Consider the following 26276-nt stretch of genomic DNA (forward strand, 5'->3'; position numbering starts at 1 on the left):
GAAAGAATTATGATCAAATTTCACCCAAGTCCCATTCAGCCAAATGTGAGCCAAGAGAATACAAAGCAGACTTTTATCTTTGCTAAACTCATTTAATACATGTAGACAATTTTGGTAGTTTCACTTTCCCCACAGTATATTCACATGACAGCTATGACTTTGGCAGAAAGAATTAAGGCATATTTGAATTCATTAGCAATAGAAACACTTGTGTCTCTTTTTGTAAGGAAAGTATTAGAAAAAGATGTAAAACCATTATCAGCTCACATGCATTACCTGCAGCATTGTGTTGATGATACTCGATGAGTTCAGGAACGGATGAAAAGAGATAATTTTCTGCTACATAATATAGTCCCAAGTGATTTTGTTTAATGTGATAATGTAGAATATCTCCATTATGACTTCTGAAATCAACAAAGCATTATAATTTTCAGTTTTTTAATTTTATAAAAATAATTTATCTTATAAAGCTGCTTAAATTTCACTATGGAAACAGAAAAATCTGAAAACTTGGGACACAGTTCTCAGCTACTGTTTCAGGAGAAAAGAGATTCCTTGACTGGCTCTTTCTCCCAACTTTGGGAGATAGTTGCACAATGTCTTTTGTTGGCCAAATATTTTTTACCCCTGTATCGTTGCATTCATAAGAAATAGCCACGGTGTTTAAGAAGTGCTCCCCCTCATTTAGCATTTATTTGAATATAACCTCTTAAAATTAAAATGTTATGAATTACTGGCATTTTCTCCCAAAAACTTAAACACATACTCATGTGTATAATGAGATTAAATTTTCAGTTCTACTTCTTCAAAGAGTCTTCATCAGAGCTTTTATTTGACACCTTTGTTTTTCTGATTTTCTTCGCATTATCTGTCTTTTTTTCTTTCTGTATATTTTGCTGTCTGCTTGTCCCTGCCTTCTGTTGACACTCAAAATTAAGCAGTTAAGTTTGCATTTCAGGCTGGAGGTTGCTGAAGGTTAGTACTCTTAAATTGTGGACACCTGGTCGCAACAAGTAGAGATCAGAATACAGAAACATTATACAGTCTGCATTTTTGAGTCATTGTCAGAAACACTACTGAGCCTACAGAAATTGTGAGCATGTCCCCAGCACAGGGATGGTGGAGAGGGCTGGCCCCAGGTTTCCAAGGATGGAATGGAGGGAGGGAGGAAGAAGGTAGAGGTATCAGCAATGACTTTGCTGGTCTCACCTCTAGCTTGCTGTAAGAGGGATAGAAGAAAAGCAGACACAGTTGATACAGGGGGATGTAGGAGGGCTAATGAAGAGGGTATAAGACAGCTTGAAATAGGTTAAGTCAGTGCTGTAGGTGATTGCTACTGATACAGGCAAGTGTGAGTCCTGTGGCTGTTGTCTGGCAAGAATAAGACTGCACAGTAGGGGTAAGGTGATTTCAGGAGACAAACAGGTGAATTTTGAGGACAGCAAAGTCTGGGATGGATTTACAGTGCACAGAGGCTGTGGAGAAAGGAAACAGTTGGGTGCAGTGGCCAAAGGCTGTGGCACCATTTCCACAGCAGATCATTGGAGAATTTCAGTGACTGCAGGTAATCTTGTCTGGCCAGGACATTTGCACACTCCCAGATCCACTGCCCACCATGATCTTTTCTGCACACAGGGTGATTAACTCTGCACAAACAGCATCCCAGTGTTCCCTGCTCTTGGGCACTGCATGTCCAACCTACCCGATTATTCTGAGGGGCCTGGAGGAAGCTTTTCCACCACCACTTGTTTCAGACCCTAACCATTCAGAGGAACTCACCCCTTAGCCCGTGAATACATGGACAGTGTAAGAAGACCCTGTCGGCTTGAATCTCTCACAACAAATGCACCTTCTTTGGGCTGAAAAGAAATCAAAGTAGAATTATTTATGCTTTTGAGCTCCAGTAATGCTCCCTTGAGACAGGACTTGCAGCTGATTACCAAATTCTGGAAAATACCTATGACTATTTGGGAGGAAAATAAAGAAGTGGAGAACAGGAATGGATAGTCAGGTACAGGGCAGAGCTAAACAAACCAAGAGAAAATAATAAGTGCTAGGTAACTTTTTAGAGAGAAGTAATTTAGCTGAATTATACTCTTCAGTGTGAAGTAGTGAATATGCTTTAATTTACTAAAAAATCAAATTGTACATATCATGAGAAAAAAAACTTCCAGTTAAAACAATTCTGTTTGACATGTTCTTCCTTGGTCTTTCTTGTCCTGGGCCCGAGCAAAGACCCAATGAGTTTGACTGAGTTAGGCACTTTAGTAACTGACAGGGTAGAATTCAATGTGGATTGTTTGCTCTATATTTAAGGAAGACTGCAGTGATTTGTTAAGTTCTGCTAAACTCAGAGCTAATTAGCTTCCATGGATTTCAGTTTTCAATGTCTAATGTAACAGACAAGCACAGTAAGCTATGTAATTTTATTTATCTGGCATGGAAAATCTACATAGAATTTGAACTTAAAGCTTTGTGAAGCCTGGATTGTCTGCACTTTACACTTACACCAGAAAGCCTTTTCATTTTAAGGCAGAAATCTTAAAATGTACTTTCTCTCTTACAGAATACCAAACAGATTTTGATTTGACTGTGATAACTCTCTTGATGCCTCTAGTGATAGATATTTCTCAGTACTGTTAGCTCAGTGTGTAAGCTGAGTTACCTTCTGGCGCAAAAGAAGTTCTGCCTGGCTTCTGTTTATGTTTCTGCAGTACCACCTGCAACAAGGAGATAAAGCCAGTAAAAATGAATGTTTGCTTTGTTTCACAGTTTAGCAGTTGCATTATTCCAAGTCAAAAACATGTTTAGAAATATCATTGTATATGAACATGTCTTAATTTGGAATGATTTTATTAGACCTTTTTTTTTTTAGAACTTTTTGGCCCCAATTTACTGTGACTAAATATTACCTCAAATAAAAGAAATCCCAGGAAAAAAAAAAAAGTTATGCCAAACTGTGATAAAATCCTCTCTTCTCTGCAATTTTTCTGAATTTTAATCTTCTCTCCAGTAATTTAAATTTATAGTAATTGGAAATAGCTACATGATAACAAGCAAAGATCAGAATACAGAAACATTATGCATTGGGTCTACATAAACAGGAAAAATCTGGATTCTGACACTATGATTCATGCACATGAATGTTAATTAATTTTAAGAGTAATGATTTGTAACAAAAAAAGAAAGCTTTTGATAAACATGTTCATGCCTAAAAAAAATTGAAGTATCAAACATTAAAATGTATCTCTGCAATCCATTTTCAAAAATTAAAGCACAATTACAATTTTCAAAGGTACTTACTTGTATGTTTCTAAATTGCTTTTCTTGTTCTCAGTAACATAGTTTCTGGGAATTAGACCTTCATTCCTGAACAACATATTAGAGATAATATTATAGTATGGATTAAAAAATTAGTAGGATTAAGATATTCATTATCCTTTTGTTGAATTACAAAGGTTCCTTATACCAGGGGCTATGTTGCTAGATACTGAATTCCAGCATTAGAACTGAACAAAAATTTGAGTCCTGTCATCCCAGGCACAACCTTTTTGTCCCATGACTGTGAATGGCTATTCAAATGAGAAAGGCAGATGGTATAGGCTAAGATTGAGAAAAAAAAGTATTTTTCTTCTGAACCAGAAGCCACCATCCTTATTTCTAGCCTATACAAACCTCCTATATCAAGAAATACAAAGTATGTGCTTGATTGTATATACAAAATAATTGTCAGTATACTTCTGCTAGAAACATGAGTTGAGAAAAAGCATTTAAAATATTTAAAGGAGAAATCTGAAGGGAAAAGAGATTATTAAAATATAACATACAATTATTCCCAACATCAGAATACAGGATACACTGAAGAAAATGCAAAGGAGAAAGGGGAGCAACACAAAACAAAAATTAAAGTGTGAAAAGGATCCTAATTGAAGTTATCTACGTCTCTAAAATTTTGGTATAAGGTTATGTTTGGGTATTTTGGGTAAGAGGTTATGTTTCAGGTATGTCTTCATAATCTCTACGGTTTCATAAAGTTTTTACATGTACATGCTCCATTGTAAAGCACTTGAAAATATGGAAAGCTGGATTTGCACATGGCTCAGAGCCCAGTGATTCACATGGTCTTCAAACACCTTTCTGTTACTCAGGAACTTACTGAATGTAGGGCTTAACTCTGAATTCCCAACAAATCCTTGATTCCCAGTCCATTTCTGGGGCGTCAAACCCTGCCGAAAATCTGCTCAGTCAATCTGTGTGCCTCATATATAGTTGAACACTTTCAAGCCTATTTCTAAATAGTCTTATAAGTCTCATTCTACCTGCCCACTTTTGCACAGGTTGCTTTAGGCTTTTTTCTTTTTGTGTAGGGAAATTGAAATAGATGCCTTCTCTCTTACCCATGTCGGTCTCTTGCCCTCCACCAGAGCGGATCATACTTTTCAAGGATAATGTATTCTTCTGATTTCTTGAGGGGTAAATCTAAAGGCCCTCTAGCAAAGAAGTCACAGAGCGCAATAACTCTGGGTTTGTTTGTGCAGTCTTCGAAGGCCTCAGGAGGCAGAGGAGGTAATGGCTTGTCCTTAAACTGCAATTGTCTCCTGCGCTGCTGAGAAATCAAAGTAATTTTCATGACTGGTCTTTTCTTTCTACTACAGATTGCTTAGTTATCATTACTCTGTAATTTTTATGCAACGAAGAATTTTATATGCTCAAGAGTTAGTTAGTCCCCTGCTTATTCTGGTACTGAGCAACTGTATGTCAAATCACCTCAATTCTCTCTTTTCACCTGCCAAAATGTTACTTACCTCACACTTCCAAATAGATTCATAGGAAACGTCTGGTTGTGAGGCAGAGTACTGGGTTGCCAGGACAGCGTCAGGGTCCAGGTTCACTTTTGTTCTCATTTCTCTGATTTGAAAAACATGAAGCATTTGTGTGAATGTGTGTATCTGTAAACATCCACATAAAAGTATCCATGGCTATCCATGCCTTCCTTCTTTAGGGATATGCAGAGTACAGTGTCTTTAAACTTCCACATATTTGCTCTTCTATTGTAAATGGAGGGATTTTAAGAAGTCCTGTATGTGTAGATATTTAATTACTGAAAAGCTTAAGCATTTCACATACCTTTCTTGCACTGAGCAGCAGCAGCAGCAGAAAACAGACTGGATGGTGTGATCTGTAAACAAGAACATTTTCCATATTTTCAGTGCTCCTGTTTGTTTGTTCACAAAACTTACAGAATAAAGGACTATCCTAAGTTCTTACACTTACTGTTAGTTCTCTCTTGCAGTGAGGTATCTAGCAAATCATCACAGCTGAATTTGCAGCCACCAAAACCAGCAGATCTTTCCTACCACAGTCTCGTTTATAATGTTTTGGCAATTATGAGGCTATATGTATGAATTCAATCAGCTCACTAATTCAGCAAAAATAAATAATAAAAAAATGATACATTATCAGCCAAATTCATATTGATTTGTCTGATTACACCACCCTGCACAAGCTCTACCTAATGCAATGAGGGGGATGAGAATCTTGTCAGGGACAGGAGGTAGAGAACTGTTCCCTTCAGCACTGATATAATTTTTAGATTATTCAAGCCAAATACAAAACCACACTTGCATTACAAGCTTATCTTGATTATGAGGTTTATTAAAAGAGCCACACTATATTAACATCTTTTAATCAATACTTATTTTCCTGTTTCATTTGCAGCCATTGATATAATAAATGCACTAGCCTAGGTTTGAAGTGCAGAGACAGTATGTCCTTTACACTTGCAAGTCAAGGGGCTGATAATCCTTGTTTATAAAATGTTTCTAAAATCCAAAACACATTGGATACATCATCACAGACATCAAAAATTTATAGAGAAATCAGTCTATCTTGTATGTGCAGCAGAGAGGATATGATATTAAATATGTTGGAAGACATTAAGATTTGAATGAGGTAAATAAGTGGTTGACACTTGGTCCACTCCTCCCCAGGCTGAGGTGGTCCCAGAGCAGTTTGAGCTAAGCTGCAGCAGCTATGGTCCCATACTCTCTCCCTCTCCACCTCATCTCACCTCAAACTAGGCAAGCAGGATGCTAAAAGGGCACGTAATCCCCTTCTGCTGCGTCAGTTCCCTGAAGTGTGTCACCCCCATGCACTTGTGTCACCCCCATGCATCACCACTGGGCAGGTGGGAGTGCAGCAGCAGCACCTGCAGGACAGGCTCAAGTTCTCAGGTGCAAGGTACAGTCTTTTAAGAAGCATGAGAGTCAGGGGTGGAGAGACAAGCTTCCACTGATATTCAGCAGCACTAACACAAAATAAACTTTGTATCCCACTATAATGTGTCATATTTTTCTCTGCCACAGAAGTCATAGTTTGCAAAGAGGCCTCGGATTTTTAGTTGAAATAGACTTCCCAAGGTCTCAGAATTTTGCTGTTTTGTATTTCATATGATATTCCTTTGTACAGTCCCACCAGTTCCTTACCCACATTATTTGTTTGCCCTCATGGCACTTTTGCATTGTTGATCCTAATTACCTAATCCAGGCTGGAATAAACAGGATGTCCCTTCTGGTGTCCTGTGAGACTTTTTGCCATTGACTATTGCCAATTGAAAGCCAAATGTGCTAAGACTATGAATCTTAGCATTCAAACCATTAAGCAACCTTACCGCATTATGAAAATGTAATTATTTTCCCTATGAAGATACATAACATAGCAAATCTTGCACTAATAAAAGAAGTGAGAATATTGGATGTCTGAATGATAAGACCAAATCTAGTTCTTAGTTGGAAGAGCCCTGCCTCATATGTGGATTGTTTAGACTGTCTTGAAAGTCATGGTGAAGTTTCCCTTAGACTATTGAATCCTGTGAAGAATCTATTGTGTGGGAAATGGATGAACTGACAGTAATCAGAAGACACCATCAATTGTTTGATAAAAGTTTCCAGTGACAGCTGTGAAAAATGCAGCAATTAAAAATACCCAAGCCAGCTGACAGCAACAATCCTCTTCAAAGAAGCCAGATTAAAAAGATATTGTCAATAAAGTTTATTTGCTGTGTAATTGTCCAGTATACATTGAATTGTCCCTTGGCCATTTAAACCTGCCTCATAAATATGAACACTGTGGGTGAAAAAATGCTTGGGTTTCTTTTATTTCAGCCAGTGACATGAAGTTTAATCAATGTCTATAAAGTATGTCGTTATTTGCAAATAGGAACATGATATTTGAAAACATGTCTGTATCTTTTCATTGAAGCATTTAGTCTAATTAAATACATTATTTCTCATCAGTTTATTTGTTCTCCATATAAAACATTTACAAGAAATAGTTAGAAACAGCACTGCAGACTTTCTCTGTAACACTAGAATAATCTTCTAATTAGATTTTAAAGATATGGCTGTTAGCATGACAACAAAGGGATTAGAAGATGCTATGGATGTGTATTTCTGTCTTGTTTTCTTTATGAGCCCAGTAATTTGAGTATATTTGTAGTGTAAGGTCAGGAATCCTATTTGCCTTCAGTGAATATCAGACTTGTTTTGTTAATGGATGATTTTTATGTCTGATCCCCTCCTTTTACTGTGCTAAAAGTTATTAGTAATTAATGACTGTATGTGTAATTTTAAAAAACACCCTAAGCATATATGATATAGAATATTTATCCTCTTGTCCTGTCCATAAAACCACAGAAAAGGTATAGGTTGAAGCTGTAATTGTGATGTTTCTTCCTGGGACATTTGCTTCATTTGGTGAGCAATTTGTCCAAGGGTGGAGTGTGTAACCTAATAAAGATGACAAAATAGGAGATGATAAATTCTGCAGACTATAAATTAAGGCTCAGATTAGACTAAGGCCGTGGATCAGACAAGACCACACTGAACTGAATAGTAGGATCTGGAGAAGTAGTACAAACTTTGCACAGTTCTGCCAAAGTTTAGTTGCCCTCATTCACTCTGTTGGAGTATTTTAAGTGTGAAATCACAGCCTATCAATCTAGCAGATATCGTCCTAAAGAAGATAATTTCAATTCTTTGAGAATTAATTTGTCTTTATACATCTTTTCTCAGAAACTTCAGTCACTTCTGGAATTCTTTTGTCCCTGCTTTACTTCTAGAGTATTTGCAGAATTAACTCAGTAGAAATTAGTACAAGTGTAAATTAATGCAGTGCAAACTGTACATTTCTGTTTGGAAATTTGTGCTAGGAAACATTATCAAAGCCCATAGAAAAAGGCCTTCAGCTCTGCAGAGCTAAGTCCTGCTTTAGTTAAATTGACTTACAGCTGGAAGCTTTGACCTGATAGCTTGGAATTTCAGTCCTCAAGCAAAGACTTGTGTACTGATCTATGCATTTTACATCTTCCCTGGTCATTGATAAGCTTCTTGAACTACACTTTTCTCTCCCAATTAAATTCATATTTATTAAGTTCATAACTTAATAACTGCCCAAACTGTGATGCTGTTTCAGAAAGACTTGGCCAACACTACAGATGGGGAAAGTTTTGATAACTGAGCGAATAATTTGATTTAACTGGCTCTCCTCGTGGCCAAGGAAGATGCTGACGCTGAAGGCTGCACAGCAGTGTGTGCTGACACGCAGCAGGAAGATGGCATTTCCTGCCTGACACTTCTCACCCCCACATGCACTCTATCATGTCTTGTGCACTTCCTTCCTTTCTCTTTACTCAACACCCATCAGAAAAGCTACAAAAAAATTAGAATACTTAAACTCCTGTATTTTAATTTTTTAAAAGGCTATAATTTAAAATGCAAATTAATTTAAAATAGATTCTAAGAATTTACTAATTTAAAATATTTCTTCTTGATTATCCCTTCTGTTAGATCACTGAAAACGGTGGAACTATTCTATCTGATTTCCTTTGATTTTTCATTAAGGACATTTTCCTAAGCAAAACACTGGATTTGTCATGAAATGTTAGAGTCACATATTAGCTGGCCTTGATCCCCTGGTCCCTAACTCAAGCAACCACACTGAAGAGTTCATAAATTAAAGATTAGTCACGGATGGTATCACTGAGTATTGTGCTTCAGCAAGGAAAACACATTTTGGATTCCATATTTGGAAGAGAACAGAGAGACCAGTTAGATTTGCCATAATGTGAATTAGAGACTGCTTGGACAGGACACAGGAAATAAATACAGGCTAAGAGGAAGAAATATTCCATAATTTTCAACAGTAAATTAATTTTGGAGTCTGTTAAAATAAAGTACTTACAGAGCTATCTATCATTAATTTTAGATTCCACTTCTCTGTTTCCTACCTAACCAAAAAGCTTCCCATAAATTAAAAAAGTGATCAAATCTTGCTTCTTTTAAATCTACACCAATGAAGATTTCTCCAGCACCCACAGCCCCATTAAATCTTTCAGCTCACATTCCCTCGAGTTCTATCAAAACACAACCTTCGCAAACACATTGCTTTGATCCTCAGGGTATGTCATGACGGTACAACTAAATTCAGTGGTTTAAAATCCAGTTTTAAATTAAACAAGAAAAATATTTGAGGTGTCAAATCTAGAACTTGCCATCTTCCTTCTTCAATTGTATAAAGAATTTTTCGTTTCTTCAATTTTTGATGAAAGCTTGCCACCTTAGACAAAGTTATCTAACATAGGAACAAACAAATACAGTGCATTTCACTGCTAGTGTCTTTTTCCTTCTGGAAATGAGTAGTTTAGGAGGAAGACACTTGTTTATAAACCAGTGTCACACTATCTCCCTGATGGCAGGCAAGCAAATATGTTTCCCAACACTAGCACAGAGCCATGACAGTGGTGTACATCAGACTTATCAGGATGGTCTGTTTCAAAACAAGAAATAACCATGGCATGAGAAGCATGTAGCTAAAGTAAAAACACTAGAACACCAGTGTTTAAGTTAATCTGACAAATACTCAGCCTAAAAATGTGCAGCTGGCATTTTGATAAGCAAATTTGAGTCCTGGAAATAAATTTATCTGTGCACAACAGAGCAGATGGGATGTAAGAGGAAGAAGGAAGAGATGGGTCAGCTGTCAGAAACAGCCATTTGCTTAAGCAGCTTAAGGAGTCCCATCAGAACACAGAAGGTAGAGTGTAAACATATTATGGCCTGATACAGTCCCACAACACCCAGAGTACACTTTGGGATGATAATGTCATCATGTATATGTGGCAATTTCACACATATATGTGCAATCTGCCTCTCATCCTCAGCTGTTACTCACTGTAAATGGCAGCTTTAGGAAAGCAACATCCAAGACAAAAGCAACAAGTTAGAAATTAATTTTTATCATTTGCATTTTATGATTTTGCTATTTCATTGCTTTCTTCGTTTGTTTCTTTCTGAACTGATTCTTTCTGAATCAGTTTCCCAAAGCACTACTAACACTGAAGACACTCTAGTCCATGTCTAAGATTTGCCCTCTTCTACCATTTTTTGCTAGAAGCTCTTGTTTTTGCAATGGAGCAGAAGGTTAACTGTGTTCAACACTACAAACTCAGCTTCATCTATCAAACCCAGACCTTTGCTGTAACACAGTGTGCCTCCTGGTCTGATCTGTCAGTCTTCAACATTACTACAAAAAAAATCAATAACCTGGTAGAAAACCACAGTATAGTTTACTTCTAAAATCACTTTAAAATACAAGCTTTCAGCTTTAGGTGTGTGCAAGCTGAGGCTTCCTGTGTTTCCTGTGAGTTAACTCTACTCCGGAGGAAAGACAGGTTTAGTTCTACTAAGCTCTCTATCCATGTCCATGCAGTTCACAAGTTTAAGAACAGTATGTGGAAATATCTAGATGTAAAATTAGCTGCTTTGCTAAATCCATCATACAATGGATGAATATTTGCACATTAATTTTGAAAATCAAGACAAGCAGTCTTAACACAGATCCTTTTAGCAGTGCAAGAGAAAGCAGGTTCATCTTTTTATGGCAATATTTAAACACTTAATTTGCTAAGTACACTGCTGTTGCACAGAACAAAACTACAAGATCAAAATACGCAGCCAAGTTTACTTACAGGTAGAAAGAATCATGTCTGGTTATCCGTTTACATTAAAATGAAAATGCAAACCTCTCTTCATCAGTGCCAGTAAAACAGCCCAAACTGAGCTCTTTGCTGATATGAAGCATGGTAAACCACAAATATTGCTTGACCACGCCTACTTACCTTTTATTTTAAAAAAAGACCCAGAGTAGAAGGAGAAAAAATGGTCTGCTTTCTAGTATAAAACATTTGATAGAAAAAAAAAAGCTATTAAACTGTTATCAGTAGGTCTAAGTATTTATTTTTACAAAAGTAAAAAAGCTACAGCAGATATATATCACACAATGGTTTTGTTCAAATGGATTTTTGACCACCACATTTGATAGAATTCAGTTATAATAAAAATGGGAGGAAGGGCTAAAGTTGCTTAACGGTAAGTGAGCTCATCCAGAAGAAAGGACAGTACAGCATTTCAACCTGCCTTTGAAGACACCAGGAGTCAGCAACACAGCTGCCTTGAGAGGTGTTCTGATCCTTTCTAAAATTAGCCACCTAAGGCTACATGCAACTAAAAAAATATGAATTCATCTGGAAACTGGGCATCTCAGAGTTCCTGACATCCTAAATATCAAGGCCAATACCAAGTAGGCAGAAATTATCTTCAGGTACTGGGAAGCGGCAGGTGAAAGGATCAGATTCAAAGCATTCACCCACTGAGAAAACTGCTGCCTAAAGTTCACACAGTTAGGGTGTCTTTTATTATACAAATTAATGATAAATATTTAATTATTGCAAAGAAATAGGCTTAAGGTTCATTGCAAGCAATTAATCTTCTGAGTTTCCTAAGCTTCATTTGGGTTTTAAGGGAAATATTATTTATGACATTATGTGTTGGAAGAGTTAGCAACACCATACTTTGGAAAATCTTAAGAGAATGTGGGGTTCAAAGGAGCAGTTAGGGAAGGAAAGATGTGCTTGGCTTACCTTAAATGTTCAGCATTGCTCTTTCCGCTACTTTTTCTACTAGGTTGAGTAGAAATCCCTAGACTTTCCCTTTTACCAATACTTGCTGTTGGTATTGATTGGAGAGTGGTTTTGGACTCAGCAATTTGACAGGTTAATTTGCATGGTTGGAATAATCTGAGACTTTACCATGAAGGAAAGAAGCATTTGAACCTTCTCTGGCAATCTGTAGCTTTTCAATAGAATAGCATAAGAAAAGGAAAGCACTTCTTCCAAGAAAGAGGAGTCTTCCTCGTTTTGAACATAAAGGCAAACATTAAGCAAAGCAGTGTGGGAATATACACATCTTAAAATTGATTACTGAAATACTCTGATGCCAGAATGATGGAATGTATTAAGCTATGATTACTCTTAATAATTTCATTGGAAATAAAATTCACCATACTTCTCCCTGGCTACTTGCAAAAAAAAAAAAAAAAAACAAAACCTTTTTGTGCAATCTATTTGCTATTGTACATGGCACAACAGCACAAAAAAAAAAAAAACAAAAGAAAAAGAAAACATTTAAGAGAGCTCCTCAGAAGGTGACTACAGTGAAACAGGAGTACAAATAGTCCTCATATGCACTGCTACAAGTTAGGTTAACTGAAGTAGGCTTCAGTAAGATTGTGGAGATGCTAGCCTCCAGCAGAGGGGACAGGGCATGTAACCTCCAAGAAGAGTTCAGGTAATGCTGAACATTTCATCATGGCCAAATTCATTTAAATATGTATCCATTCTACCACATTATATATATATAAAGAGAGAGAGGATGTATATATACACACCAAAGTGTATATATCTATATATCCGTATATATAAATGCACTAACATAAAGCCATATTCATGTGACTGTTTAGTTTGACTTATGATGCATTGACATTAAATTACAGGCTACAAATCAGTTGCTTCCAAACAACAGGTAACATTTAGTTTATTTACACACACATGCAGTATGACATCTTCTGTTATGAACAGAAAGGTTAGATCACAATATGTACACACAACAGACAGAAATGTGAGCCCTTCTTAAACACACTTGAGAATTTCTTTCATTTACACCCTCCTGTATAGAATTGTGTGTTTAAGTGAAGGAAAAGACAAATTTGTGCTTGAACATTTCAAGACAAAAACTCCCCACTTTATATAAATAAATGCATTCAATTTATATATTTACAGTACATACAGCATATAAATTATTTTATAATTAATCCAAAACATGGTACAATGGTTCACTGACAGCCAGTTGTGCTGAATCTTGGATTTATTTTTCATTATTAACATGAAGACTAAGCAGGGGAGGTCTCTGGTAAGCCAAGCTTACAATGACTCCAGGCATATCATGGCTCATGAAGCACAGCTTTTAGAGTGTTATGCTAAACTGAGCTGGTAACAACCTAGTATGTGCAAATGAAAGAGGTGCATCTTGTCTTCTTGATAAACACTCATCAACCAAGAAAAATAATGTTTCTGGAGAATCTCTGGAAACATTTCAGTGTCAGTTAAAAGCCATTTATAAACACCTTCCATTTTTAAGCATGCAAATCACTACTAATGCTACTGCCCATGTAAAAAGAACCCCAAAAATGTGGACTGTATGTACATGAACCAAACCTACTAAATGCAAATGAGGTTCCTGGCCTCTGGCTGCATTTTCTCCCTTCATAAAGAGCTGAACTTTACAGCCATGCTGACTTCTCAGAGAAAATATAGAGATTACTAATACTGTTGAAGATACTGTGCTCATTTCCCATCATGGAAAACTCCCCTTGTTCTGGAGTGCATCAGATATTACAGGTTCCCCACATTTATTTAGCAGCACCCAACAGCTTACACCCAAGCTCTTAAAAAGAAACTATGAAGCCACAAATCTCTGGGAAGTGCCTTATTTTCTCTGCTTGTGCTGCTGTTGTCTTTTTTCAAAAAGCATCTTCACCCTCTGCAATGTCAATGATTGCATGAAGCAACTCTTCAAAAGTCGGGCGTTCCTCTGGTTTCTGAAAATAAAACGTATGCACAGCTGTGATCACAAATCAATAAAGTTGTGCTGATTTTGATAAATTACTGGACATATCATCATTATTTGGTGAGGAATTTAGCACTTCATTAGGAATTAAATGTAAAAATATTTCCTTGTCTGGATTTTGAGATGTGTCATTCAATCTCAGTAGCATCAACTTTTCTTTATGCTTTGAAAAAGGCATAAATAGTTGTTGCTGGACTACACTCTTTATATAATTCATTATTTTGCATAGTTTTACACCTTTTTTATTTTTCTTCCCCATTCCCACCCTTCCCCAATGAACTGCTCCAATCATTCTTAATGCAAGTTGCTCATGCTCCTAAGAATTTTGGGTGTCAATCTCTGATGCGTCTTTTATATCAACTTATTTTCTGACTCTGAAATGAGCAATGATTTAATTTTGTTACTAATGCCTTCACATACTTAATCTGACAGTTCATTTATTTCATAGAAATTTCTTTAATGTTTTATCTTATCAGAGCTCTAGTTCAGTTGCATATGAGTAGCTGAGAGACCTGGATGGACTCAGAACACTGCTGTAGAAAAGATAACTGCTGTTTCTAGATCAACCTTTATTTCAATCTAAAGAAAAAACATTTAAATATATATACATATATATATATATATATATATAAATATATACCTCCTGCCAGCACATCATCATCATTTCATACATCTGCTTACAGGCCAGTTTGGGCCGATACAAGCGATGTCCTTGGCTAACCATTGTTACCACTTCATAGTTGGAGCTTTTTTCAAAAGGCATTTTTCCTTCTGTATATACTTCCCACATTAAAACACCTGGGGAAAAAAAAAAGAAAATAACTAATTTCTTTAACATATGTTTTTATTTTGAGCACTGGACTCAGGCTTTCTGATAGATAAATAGTTTGAGATCCATATGCTAGACACTTTTCACATGTGTCATCACTGAAAATGTGTTATTCTAGTAGCATGGGTTTTAATAAATAACAAAACTAAATGTGTCTGTGCAACTTTATCCCTAATAAAACCATGACAAATGGTTTCTCTGAGTTTTTTCTCAGATGTCTGAATCCTTCCCAATAACCAAAGCTTAACTGCTATAGATAAAATATAAAAAATACACTTTCTTTCCATGATGAATATCTTACCAAATGACCAGACATCTGACTTGCTACTGAATCGGCTGTAATTAAAAACTTCTGGAGGACACCACTTCACAGGAAATTTAGCCCCTGAAGAACTTGTGTATTGGTCATCCAGGACATACCTAAGAAAAACCACACACACACAAAAAAAAGATAAAAGAAAAAAACACAAAAAAACCACCACAAAAAAACCCCCAAAAAACCCCCCAAAAAACCCAACCTAAACCAAACCAAACCAAACGAACAAAAAGACCAAAACAAAAACTGAGACATATCCTTTTGTCAGCCTCCAAACCTGCAAATTTTCATTTAGCTTTGGATTGCAATATTAGAAGCTCACATTGCCACCTAATGGCCATGGGCATTAGCATCACAAGATAAAAATAGCTTCCCTGGGGCAGTACTACGGCTGCAGCCACAACCTTGTTCATTTTTCATATTACCCCGGAGTCCTTTCTTGTGATTTATTAGCTATATAATACATGTCTAGGCCTTCTGCAAATTAAATATCTCCAATATGAGATAAAATGAAGGAAAAAGAGAAATTTAATGTTCTGTTTTACACCAGCCAGTCTGAGTTCAGTTGACAGGGGATATAGAAACTCAGCAACACAGAGATGTGGCAAAACTCAAACCACGGTGCTTTAACACCTTTCTTGGAAGAGCTGCTCCCACCACTGCCTCACCAACACATCACCCACGCAGGTGCTAACAAAGGCAGGAAATTAACCCCCCCCAAGATCTCAGCATCTCCCAGCCCTTCAGCTAGCACAACTCTGAACCATCTATCCTAAGAGAATCCCAAACTCACTGAACAGCCTGTTTCTAACATCTATTTAACAAAATACACTTTATTATCTCTGCAGCAGCTCTGCTCCCTGAAACACAAGCTCCATCTTTTTTAAAATGAATAAGGAAATCAACACAGAACAAGCAAGCATTAAAGGCACTAGAAAAGGCAAAACAAGCCCCATCAAAGGCTGTTTTACAGAGATGTCAAAAAAGATAATTTTTGTATGCAATTTTGCTTGGTCTATGCTGTATTTGGGCTAAGTACAAGGCTTAGGTGAATTTTTCCAAGTCTCTGTAAATGCATTTGTGCACTCCCACATACCTTGTCATTCCGAAATCTGAGACTTTGACCACTCCTGAGTCACTCACCAAGCAGTTCCTGGCAGCCTGCAATAGGATTGGTAAGAGCTGGATGAAAACTTGGAGTCTCTTGCAGACAAATTACAGCAATCTAATGTCTTTGTATCCACTGCTTAGCAAGTTAAGCCATTTACCAAGTTCAGTGGTGTATTCTCATTATATAAAGTACATGTGCATCTCCTCTTGATAGTACCATTTTCACAACCACACTATTGTATAAAAGATCACCAGGAAAAAAATTATCATCTCAAGGGATTAATGTGTGGTGAAAATGGCAACAATACAGAAATGAGATAGGCTATTATATCAGTACAAATTGATACTATTTATAAACATTTCAGAGAGATTTTAGTCCATTTCCTTGGGAGAGAAAAATCTCTCATGATTTTCTGTACGGAGCAGTTTTAGAGATTTGGCTAGACCATAAGGAGTCAACTTCATCCTCAATTTTCTGCAAGAACAAAACCAGTTGTAAATGAAGAGGCCATTTCAAAAAGGAATAGGTACATTAAAAATAAAAATTTCAAAGAGGAACGTATTGCCTAATGGGATGTTACCAGGTCTCTGTGGATAAAGCTGTTCCTTTCCAGGTACTCCATTCCCTCACATACATCTTGGCACATAGTAAGCAGAGTGTCTCTACTCAAAACTCCCCGTTTTTGTCTCAGGTAATTGAGAAGGCAGCCATGCTCCATGAACTCTGTCACGATGTAAATGGGCCTCTGTTGTGTGCACACACCATACAGCTGAACTAGTTTAGGATGTGTTAGCTTCCTGAAAAGATTGAGATCATGTCGTTATTACTTCTTCCACCCAGTGCTAGTTCTCCAGCACACAAAACTGCAAAAATACCTCCTCCCCCAGAGTTTTTTTATAATCAGTACACAGCATCAGAGGCCTAGGACTGGAAATCAAGGTGCCAACCACACAACTCACATCATTACTTTAGCCTCTTCAATGAAGTCCTCTTCATACATGGCACCTTCCCGAATAGCCTTGATGGCCACTTTGTACTGTGCCCGCCACTTCCCGAGGCGCACCACGCCAAACAGACCGCTCCCCAGCTCCCTCATGAATGTCAGTTCTGAGGGGTTAATCTCCCATTTCTCTATAAAACAGAACAAATTAACAGCAGTTAAGGAACCTGCTGAGCTGGTAGAGGATAAGGAAGAGGAAAGAGAAACTGGACTAGTAGCAAATTAAGGGATGTAATTAATTTGAGAATTAACTTGAAAACTGAACACTTCTGTACATCACAAAACAAACTTTTAGGTGGATGTGACCTTTAAGCAACTCCTGACTAACACAGAAGTCAAAATTCAAACTTTCCTGAGGCCAGTAATTATATACTGATACTATCAGATTTTATTTCAACATAATGTCACCACAAAGTTGTGCCAATGCATAGAAGTTGCTCACATCACCACGCTTGAAAAATGGCTATTCCAAATTTATATTTTAAAACAGTAATCCCTCAACAAAGATCAAAGGGTTAAGTTTGAGTCAGAAGTCTGGAGACTAATGAAAGAACCAAAGGCACAGCTCTCTAATAAGGCAGAGCTCAAGATATCCATGGCAGAAAACATAGAGGAAAATACCAAATTTTGCTGGAGCACCAGTGGCACATGGTGCCTCTGCATGCTGATACTCTGTGCAAGGGTCTTGAAAGTACAGCTTGGACCAGTGTATATTCATATAGACAATTACAGCACAAAACTTTTAGAAAGTATTGTAGCATCTCAGCATATATAACATCATTAGAATAAGTGTAGATGAATATAACAGGCAATCACCATAGCTGAATCCTGCAGTAGTTGGTGCCATCGTCCTCTTTGGGGTCACTGGGTAACGCAGCCTAGTAACGAGACCTGAGGGTCAATGATAATTCAAGAGACAGTTTACTTCTGAAACAGCACCAGGCAGCAACTCAGCCTCTTGTTCACTGAAGACTACAATTAAGAATATGTGGAAAAATCAGTTATAATAAATGAAAAATGGAAGTATGCTTCTGGGGTATATTTTCTAGAATGTCCTCAGGAAATGCTTGGCCATCTGAGTTTGATGTAAAGATCTGGAAATTATAGGTCTTGAGTGAGATTTATGCACAGACCAGACTTGGAAAAAAGAAGTATTATATCTGTTCTTTGAACCAATTCCCATACTCTCCCCATTCCATCATACAGTGGGCAGAGACCAGAATCAGCCAGCAGCTATGGATCTGGAGTAGGGATTTCTAAACAACACATTATTGTTCTCCTCAACTGTTTGCTCTATGGGAAGGTTAGATTATTTGAAGTGGCAGTGACCAGCAGGTAAAAAGGTAGGACCTGGAGTGTGTTCTGTGGAAGTACAATCCCTATCCATCTACTGTGGGTGACAGGCAGCTGATAGAAGCACTATGTGGAGCTAAGGGGACAATTTTTCCTGACTTGATACAACTATTCTTCTGTTACTCTGGGGAAGTAACATTTTATACATCATATACATACAAATATATATACATACACACACACACACACACACACATATATATATATATATACAGACACACACAAAACCTTTCAAATTACTGTCATTATTGACATAATGTTAAACTGCAGTGTTTCATGACTTCCCTGAAGAGGAAGTTTCCACAAAACCCCTCCAAATTTCGTTAAAACAATAAAATGTCTAAAACTCCTTTTCAAATCAACCTTAGGTGATAGAAATTATCCAATCCATACCTGCTGCATTATGGCTGTGATATTCAATTATTTCTGGAATGGAGTTAAAGAGATGTTTCTCTGCAAGGTAGTACTGTTTTGGTGACGTCACCGTTTCTTTTATATGATAGTGTCTTATTCCTGATGAACCTTCCCTGGAAAAAAAATAACAACAATAATAATTAGTAATAATATCAAGTCATTTGTGGTGAATTTTTTAAGAGACACACACTGACAAGAAAAAGTAAACTGAAAGAGCCAGAACAGGTGCAGAGTACCACATCCTCTGGGAACAGCTTGAACATAAAATATCCTAAGCACTGGCAACTCGCCCTCATCTCAGTGCTCAAACCAAGTTGAAGATTAACCCAGAAAAGGTTAATTTTCAGCCCGGTGAGCTCCCCAGTCCAGCTCACACATGCGGACACAAATGCAGGATGGCAGGAGAGAAGAGACCAAATGGGGTGTGAGAGCAAAACCTCTTCCTTTGGGTGGGGGTTAAAGTCTACACTGGATTAAACTAAATGGGAGCTAACCATGGAGTTGAGAAATTCGTTTTAGTCATCTGTCTTTTCTATAATCTCCTCTTGTTTCCTTATTGAGCCTTCTCCTGGCTTTCCCCCAGCCAATGAATTTGGATAAAGATACAGATGGATTCAGATGAGACAAGATGTGCAGAGAAACCATAGAAACTTACCCTCCAAATTTTGTGTAAAGGGAAACAGTATACAGGCCAGGCTGACTGGAGTCTCTCACCACAAAACCACCTTCTTTATCCTAAAACACAAGCACATTGACAGTTCTGAGCAACTGGTTTTAAGTTACATGATTCTTTCACTTGGTTCCAGGATATGCAGTTGCCAAAATATTCCTGTGCTTTAACTCATAAAGCTATTTAAAGTGAATTTCACAGTAGATACTGTAAGGCTGATGTGCTTACCTCATTTCTGAGGAGCTGCTCTGCCTTGCTTCTGTTCAGGTTTCGGCTGTACCACCTGCAACACAACATCAGTAAATAAAACATCCCCAGGGTGCATGATTTACCTAAAATGCTTTAAGCAAAGTATTATGAAACTAGAGATTAAATAATTTTATGATAAATGAAGATCAAGATTTGAACATTGATAACATGCAAAAATAAGTCTCTACTACACTGTGCAGTTGTCCCATAAAAAAGCCCTGAAATAAATCCATGGAGATCCCACAGAAGCCCATAAAACTCAGGGAACTGATGTAAGGTTTTGGAAAAAACACTTGTCAAACACGACCAGGCTGGTGGCAGTAGGTGCTGTGAAGAGCAGCCCAAGGGGAAGGCTGGCAGCCCTGGGGAAGCAGCTGCCCGCACGCCAGTCAAACCACCCGTGGAGCTGGCTGTCAGACTGCTCTGTCATCCAGCATCTCCAAACCTCCGGGCCCCCAGGGAGGACCCAGCTAGCAAAGGGGAGGCTGAAACTCTGAATTAAGTGTCATGGCTGCACATCTCTGAACAGGCAGGTTAAAGCAGCTACAGAAGCACCAGCATGTCAGCCAGTAACAGAGAATAATGAAAAAAGGAAAACCAGGCACTTTGCAAGTGGTGTGGTGCAGTTGTTTTGAGTTATGCTGTTATTTCAGTAACAGAGCAGGGAAGTGGCACAGCAGCCTTTAATCAGATTCTGCCTGTTCTGGAGACAGTGGTTTCTTGCAGTTGGTACATGACCTGGAGTAATGCTCCCTGGACTACGCAGAGACTCAGAAGTTTGGCCCCAAGGTGGTAAAAGCACAGAGTGGCTGGACCAGATAAGGCAGTCCAGTTCCTTCCTTCCCCTTCTGCCAGCCCTGCAGCCCAGCCCAGAGCTGAGCAGAGCTCTTCACAAGAGTTTCTAAGATGAGAAAGCAACAAAGAATTCCCTGTAGTCAAGTTAAGGGCAAAATCCCAGATGGAATTCTGCCTTCTGTCAAACCATGGCAAGTAGGAGCCATATGTAGCTGAGTTTTGGAGCTACTAAAAAGCTACTAGCTTTGAAAATTGGTTTTATTTATTATTTTCTTACAACTTAATTTTATCTAAAAGTCATGAAATATGTCCTATATTCTCAGGCACAACAGTTTATCCTACAATGATATTTGAGTATCAAGAACAGGTTATCATGTTAAATTTTACCCTGATGTTCTTAAATAAGTACTCCCTAATTAAACATCAACTGGAAAAAGCATTTGAAAAAAAAAAAAAGCTAGATATTTATAACTGCTAAGTTACATGCATACACTGAAACCTGAAATGTATCAAATTACATATTTTCTTAAAAACTAGAGCTTCCAAAATATCCAATCTTTTATGTTTATTTGGAGTGATTTCCACTGTTTTCTCCTCTACTGTTTACTGTACAGACCTTACTAATACATTTAGAACACTTAAAATGGGTAAATTTCCTTCCAAGTTTCCCTTTGTCTACCAGAGAACTAAGAGGGTTTTTTTTGCTTTAACCGTGATAGCCTAAATACTACATGCCTGATGGCTGCCACACTGACTTGGTTCTACATTGTAAATCCCAACATAATCAGTGAGGAGAATCTGAAAAAATATCTGCCTATTTTAGTTGTTTAAGTTTAACCTCTAGGTGCTACCATATGTGAACAGTTGCTTTCAAAATGCTAAAAAATACATTTGCCTTCTTGAAGCTTAGGTTTCATTTCAAACATTCACTTACTCATACTGATCAAGGTTGTTGGACTTCTTTCCTGTTACATAGTTGCTTGGAATATATCCTTGTTTTCTAAAAAAATATAGAATATATAATCTGAGTGAAAACATGTAAAACTGCACGCCTAGAACACAGTTGCTTCTTTCTGCTAATTACTAGAGGTCTCTCAATGTAAATTATTAATTACTGACCCACCTACTCTACTGGTTATTCAGAAACTAATTTTCCACGTCAGCATTTCCACATTAACTTTCAGTGTCCCTAGAAAAGTGTCATGGGCAGCAGAAGTGTCCAAGAAAACCAGCAGAAGGGGTGAAGGAAAAGTGAGTAACCCTCTGCTGCTCTGTCACTCTTCTGCACTCAGAAGTCCCAGTTAGTCAGGGGAAATATGTGAGGAGCCTGACAACTCACAATTACCCATAACATATGGTAACAGGAACCTGATAAATATTGAAATATGAAAACTTTCATCTTTGAAACCTCAGGGAAAATTCTAATAGAGGGAATGTGAAGTTGTAGTCATTACTGCATCTCACTGCAATTCTCTCTCAACTTATTCAAAAATTGTCCCTAATGATCCAGCTGTTAAGTAAAATGATGATTATTCAAGTATGGAAGTCAGAGCCTGCTGAGCTAAATGTTAACCATATTGCTCTGTAATGAGACGTTCCCCAGTTAAGTGGGAATACTTTACCAGTCTAGTGAGGTTTTAAAGGATGGCTGGTACTTTAATTAGGGAACTATAAAATTAGAAAGTAAACATAATTGGAAAGGCTTCCAGTTCTGCAGCTGTCTCTGCACTTGGGTCCCACAGTCTGTCTATCGAGTACTGCACTTTCAAAAATTGGATTCTGTGTGAGAATATATGGATGAGATTTCAGAGCCTGGGCCTAATGTAAAATCTAATGCAGTTTTTTGTTGACACATAGTAAATATGGACTTCTACAATATGAAAATGGACTTATTAACTTCATAACAAAAAATAGTAATTAACTTCATAACAAGAAAAGGAACTCATTTTTACCCGTATTTATCTCTTGCCTTCCACCAATGAATGTCGTTCTTCTCAATCACTGTATATTCTTCCCCTTTCTCTAATCTTAAATCATGGTGTTCTGTAGGTTCAAAGTCATACATTGCTACCACTATCTCCTCCTCTTCATTCCCATTTTCTTCAACTGGAGGAACAGGTGGTGGAGGTCTTCGCTGAAAACACAACGTTATTAAATTATCATCCCATGCTGCTCCATCCTCCTGTCCCATTTACCCTTACCATAACACCAGTGCATTCTGGAGGCAAAAGCTGGGCTAGTCCTGTGGTGGCTGGGCTCTGTGGCAGCAAATCATGCAGGTGCCATCCATGGGGTTGGTTTCTGCTGCAGCCTTGCAGCTGCCAGTAAAGAGCAAAGCTGGCTGGCATTTGCTTTTTGTCCACATCTTCCACCAGCAGTACAGATACAGCTAATAGATGCAGCTAAATTTCAGTGGGATTTTTTTTCACCCTGAGATGGAGCATGATGCCCATTTATGCATCCAGAAATAGACCTTTGCTCCAGGATACAGCAAGTATTTTGAGAAATGTGAGCACTTTTTCAAAAAGCAGTTATTATCTATTCAATATTTTAAAGATTCTACCTACCACACTTTTTTCTGGCATTGAAGAAGACAATCTCATTACATCTAGAAACAAAGCACAGTTATAAATTTTAAAACTAAATAAAATGTTTAAATTTCAGATTAGCCGAAACTGAACAAGCCTTCAGTATGGCTTAGAAATTTAAAAAGCAAGAACAACTCCAATTAAGCTATAAGAGAAATGATTAAATATTCTTTAAAAACATCCTAAATCAGCCAGCAGGTTACATTGACCACAGATTTGGCAAAATCTATGCCACACCAGACCATGCCACAGAGAGCTCTGAACCAGCCCTCAGATGCAAAAATTTATGAGAAATAAAAATGGATCAAGAGAAATAAGGCATAAGAAAATGAAGCTGTGTTCTTGTCAGCATGATGATCTAAAAGTCTGTTAATACTAACAGTCTGTTAATATTAACATCTACCCTTTTAAAAAACATAAGCCCCTGAACCCTGCCTTGCTAAATAATGCATAACAGGTGTATGTATTTTCTTATTACATCTCTCAGGTCCAATATTATTTTTCTCCTGCATGACTTTTTTCACATATTTAAAAGGTTGAGATATAGGTCATGCTTTTCATTTTGCTGAATCAGATCAGCCATGAATCCCTGTTTATTCTGCAAGTCTTCTAATGCTACTAAATCCCCAGGTCCCGCTGATTGCCTGTGCAGACATAAGAAATCATTGGGTGCCACAGATTTAACTGGGAGATAAGCAATGGCTCAATTTCTTTCCTTACTATGGAATTTTCCTTAAATCAAGGATCAAATAATTACTAGCTCCTTTGTTGGACAATATTGCAGTGCCACAGCAATGCACACTACAGCATCCACTGCTGAACCAGCAGAACCTGCAGACTGGAGGCTGGAAGATGCAGTGCCTGCAGAAGTCACAGCTCAGCCAGGTTCAGCACAGGAACATTTACAAACCTCTGAGGAAATTCAGTCCAGTGTCTGTAAATATATTAAACGTTCTTGTATCATTTTCAGCTTGGTGGAGGAACACTAAATGCAATGCAGTTATTATTCTTTCATATGGATATGCAGAGTTTTTAATAAATAACTGAAGAGCTGGCAAAATTTGTAGCTGAATCTTTTTCACCATAAGGTTTCATCCTCAGTCTGAGATAAACACTTGGTCAAATGGATCAAATCTCAAATGGGACAAAAAAAACCAAATGAAATTCAGCAATTTCAAGAATTCTTTTCAAATTTATCTAAACTTTTTTTTTTGCAAGGATATTTTGCTGGCTTTTCTGTTTCAAAAAAAACCAAATGAAATTCAGCAATTTCAAGAATTCTTTTCAAATTTATCTAAACTTTTTTTTTTTTAAAGGATATTTTGCTGGCTTTTCTGTTTTTTACACAATGCTTGGTAATTATTTTTTACTTTCTTTAGGCACAGTTATCAATGATTGACTCTGCTCTACATATTTGCCTAATACCAAGGCATTCAGATGTGATGACAGAATCATATAAAAAAATCAGAAAAATATGGCAGGAGAACTTAGTAAGAAAACATATGTACTTACTGTTTTCAAAAAGACAGTATTTTTCACATCCGGGTGCTAATTTTTCTGTCTGTCTACAGCATTGATAAATTCCCTCTGTCCAGAATTTAGGATGATATTTTACCATTATATTGCTGTTGTTCTTTATTTCTACAAGAAGAAAATGAGCATATTTTGAAAGATAGAAAAAAAAAAAGTCTGCAAAAGAGTAATTTTTAATACATATTACAATATCTTTGACATGAGGCATAATCTTTGCTTGCCCTTTCTTTAGCACAGCTTCTCTTGCAAGTTTACACAGAGGTGATACAACAATTATAGAGGATATATATATATAAGGTAACAACTTTATTCCAGAAGGGTTACCATACTCCCCCACCTCTACACCAACCATCCTAGCAGGGGTTTGGTGCATCAATGAAAGGAGACCCTGCACTACTGGGACCAGTCAGGCAGCTCTGTAGGCTTTGGGAACTCCGCCTCCAGCTTCATTGCTGTTGCAAGTGACTCAAATTCATCTACAAATAATGTTCTGGAGGGAAAAACAGCTCATATTTATCTCTGTTCTGCGGCACAATTCATCATTTTGGCCTGGAAGGCTCCTTACCCCATGCTATGGGCTTGCTGAGTTTCAGAGGTCACTCCTTACCCTCTGACCCCAGCCCAGAAATAATTTCTTATTACTTTACAGACCACCTGTAATTAATGTGAGCATCTGATGGTGAGAGATGGCATTAAGAGACAAATTTTAAAAAACCCTTTGTTCACTGTGAAAGTAACTATCTGATCACATCTCAGCAGAGATACCTCCTATCATTTTACATCAGATTAAGGCCCACAGTGTTGTCGAGCTACATCCAAACAAAACTTTTCAGTTATGCCATCAGCTAGCTTGGATAAACTTTTTAATTCATTGTGCAAAAGCAGAGTCAAATTCTGATTGCAGCTTCACTTCACAAAATCAAACTACAACAGTCTGAGTGTTTGAGACTCTCAGTACCTGTTACCACACCCTGTGTATGCAAGTGATGAGCTGGCCCATTAAAAAAAATAAAATTGGTAAATATAAGCAGCAGAAACTCTACCATTTAATCTATGTAATTTGTGGGTTGATGCTAGCCAGAAGCTAAGCACCCATGCAGGCACTCACCCACTCCCACAACCTAGTGGGATGGGGGAAGGAATAGAAAGAACAAGAGATAAAAACTTTTGGTTTGAGACAAAAAAGAGTTTAATAACCAAAAGAGGGGGAAAAAAAAGAACCCAGAAGTAATGTAAAGTAAATCACTCACCATCTCCCACAAGCAGCCCAATGCTCAGCCAACCCCTGTGCAGCAGCCAACAGGAAAGGAAAAAACCCTAATCCCTGTCTTCTACCCCTGTTTTTATTGCTGAACTCAACTTTTTATATGGAATATCCCTTTGGGCAGTCCAGGCCT

At 37.6% G+C, this 26276-nt stretch overlaps 2 protein-coding genes across 6 annotated transcripts in view; both read right to left on the reverse strand.

Annotated features, from left to right (window-relative positions):
• Positions 1 to 12745, reverse strand: part of TXK (TXK tyrosine kinase) — a 20897-nt gene extending 8152 nt beyond the window's left edge. Inside the window, exons 1-8 of one of the 3 annotated variants that reach the window (XM_085577853.1) lie at positions 11027 to 12745; positions 5128 to 5179; positions 4806 to 4908; positions 4398 to 4603; positions 3304 to 3369; positions 2666 to 2720; positions 1780 to 1859; positions 277 to 404 (exon numbers count right to left, since the gene is read on the reverse strand). In XM_085577853.1, coding sequence (XP_085433979.1) covers positions 277 to 404; positions 1780 to 1859; positions 2666 to 2720; positions 3304 to 3369; positions 4398 to 4603; positions 4806 to 4908; positions 5128 to 5179; positions 11027 to 11042 — 706 coding nt within the window. In that variant the 5' untranslated portion in view covers positions 11043 to 12745. Of the gene's footprint in view, positions 1 to 276; positions 405 to 1779; positions 1860 to 2665; positions 2721 to 3303; positions 3370 to 4397; positions 4607 to 4805; positions 4909 to 5127 lie in introns of all 3 variants that reach the window. The other 2 variants (XM_085577852.1, XM_077782576.2) reach the window with 2 other exon arrangements.
• A 155-nt stretch (positions 12746 to 12900) lies between these two features.
• TEC (tec protein tyrosine kinase) overlaps positions 12901 to 26276 on the reverse strand; it is a 44675-nt gene continuing 31299 nt past the window's right edge. For all 3 annotated transcript variants that reach the window (XM_085577850.1, XM_021556054.3, XM_085577851.1), the window contains exons 5-18: positions 24859 to 24987; positions 23326 to 23366; positions 22711 to 22892; positions 21693 to 21758; positions 19943 to 19997; positions 19700 to 19779; positions 19024 to 19157; positions 18094 to 18168; positions 17237 to 17408; positions 16858 to 17074; positions 16263 to 16327; positions 15152 to 15270; positions 14662 to 14819; positions 12901 to 13992 (exon numbers count right to left, since the gene is read on the reverse strand). In XM_085577850.1, coding sequence (XP_085433976.1) covers positions 13915 to 13992; positions 14662 to 14819; positions 15152 to 15270; positions 16263 to 16327; positions 16858 to 17074; positions 17237 to 17408; positions 18094 to 18168; positions 19024 to 19157; positions 19700 to 19779; positions 19943 to 19997; positions 21693 to 21758; positions 22711 to 22892; positions 23326 to 23366; positions 24859 to 24987 — 1571 coding nt within the window. In that variant the 3' untranslated portion in view covers positions 12901 to 13914. The remainder of the gene's footprint in view (positions 13993 to 14661; positions 14820 to 15151; positions 15271 to 16262; positions 16328 to 16857; positions 17075 to 17236; positions 17409 to 18093; positions 18169 to 19023; positions 19158 to 19699; positions 19780 to 19942; positions 19998 to 21692; positions 21759 to 22710; positions 22893 to 23325; positions 23367 to 24858; positions 24988 to 26276) is intronic.

This window comes from Lonchura striata, chromosome 4, assembly GCF_050655825.1.
Source record: "Lonchura striata isolate lonStrDom1 chromosome 4, ASM5065582v1, whole genome shotgun sequence".
Classification (NCBI taxonomy): Eukaryota; Metazoa; Chordata; class Aves; order Passeriformes; family Estrildidae; genus Lonchura; species Lonchura striata.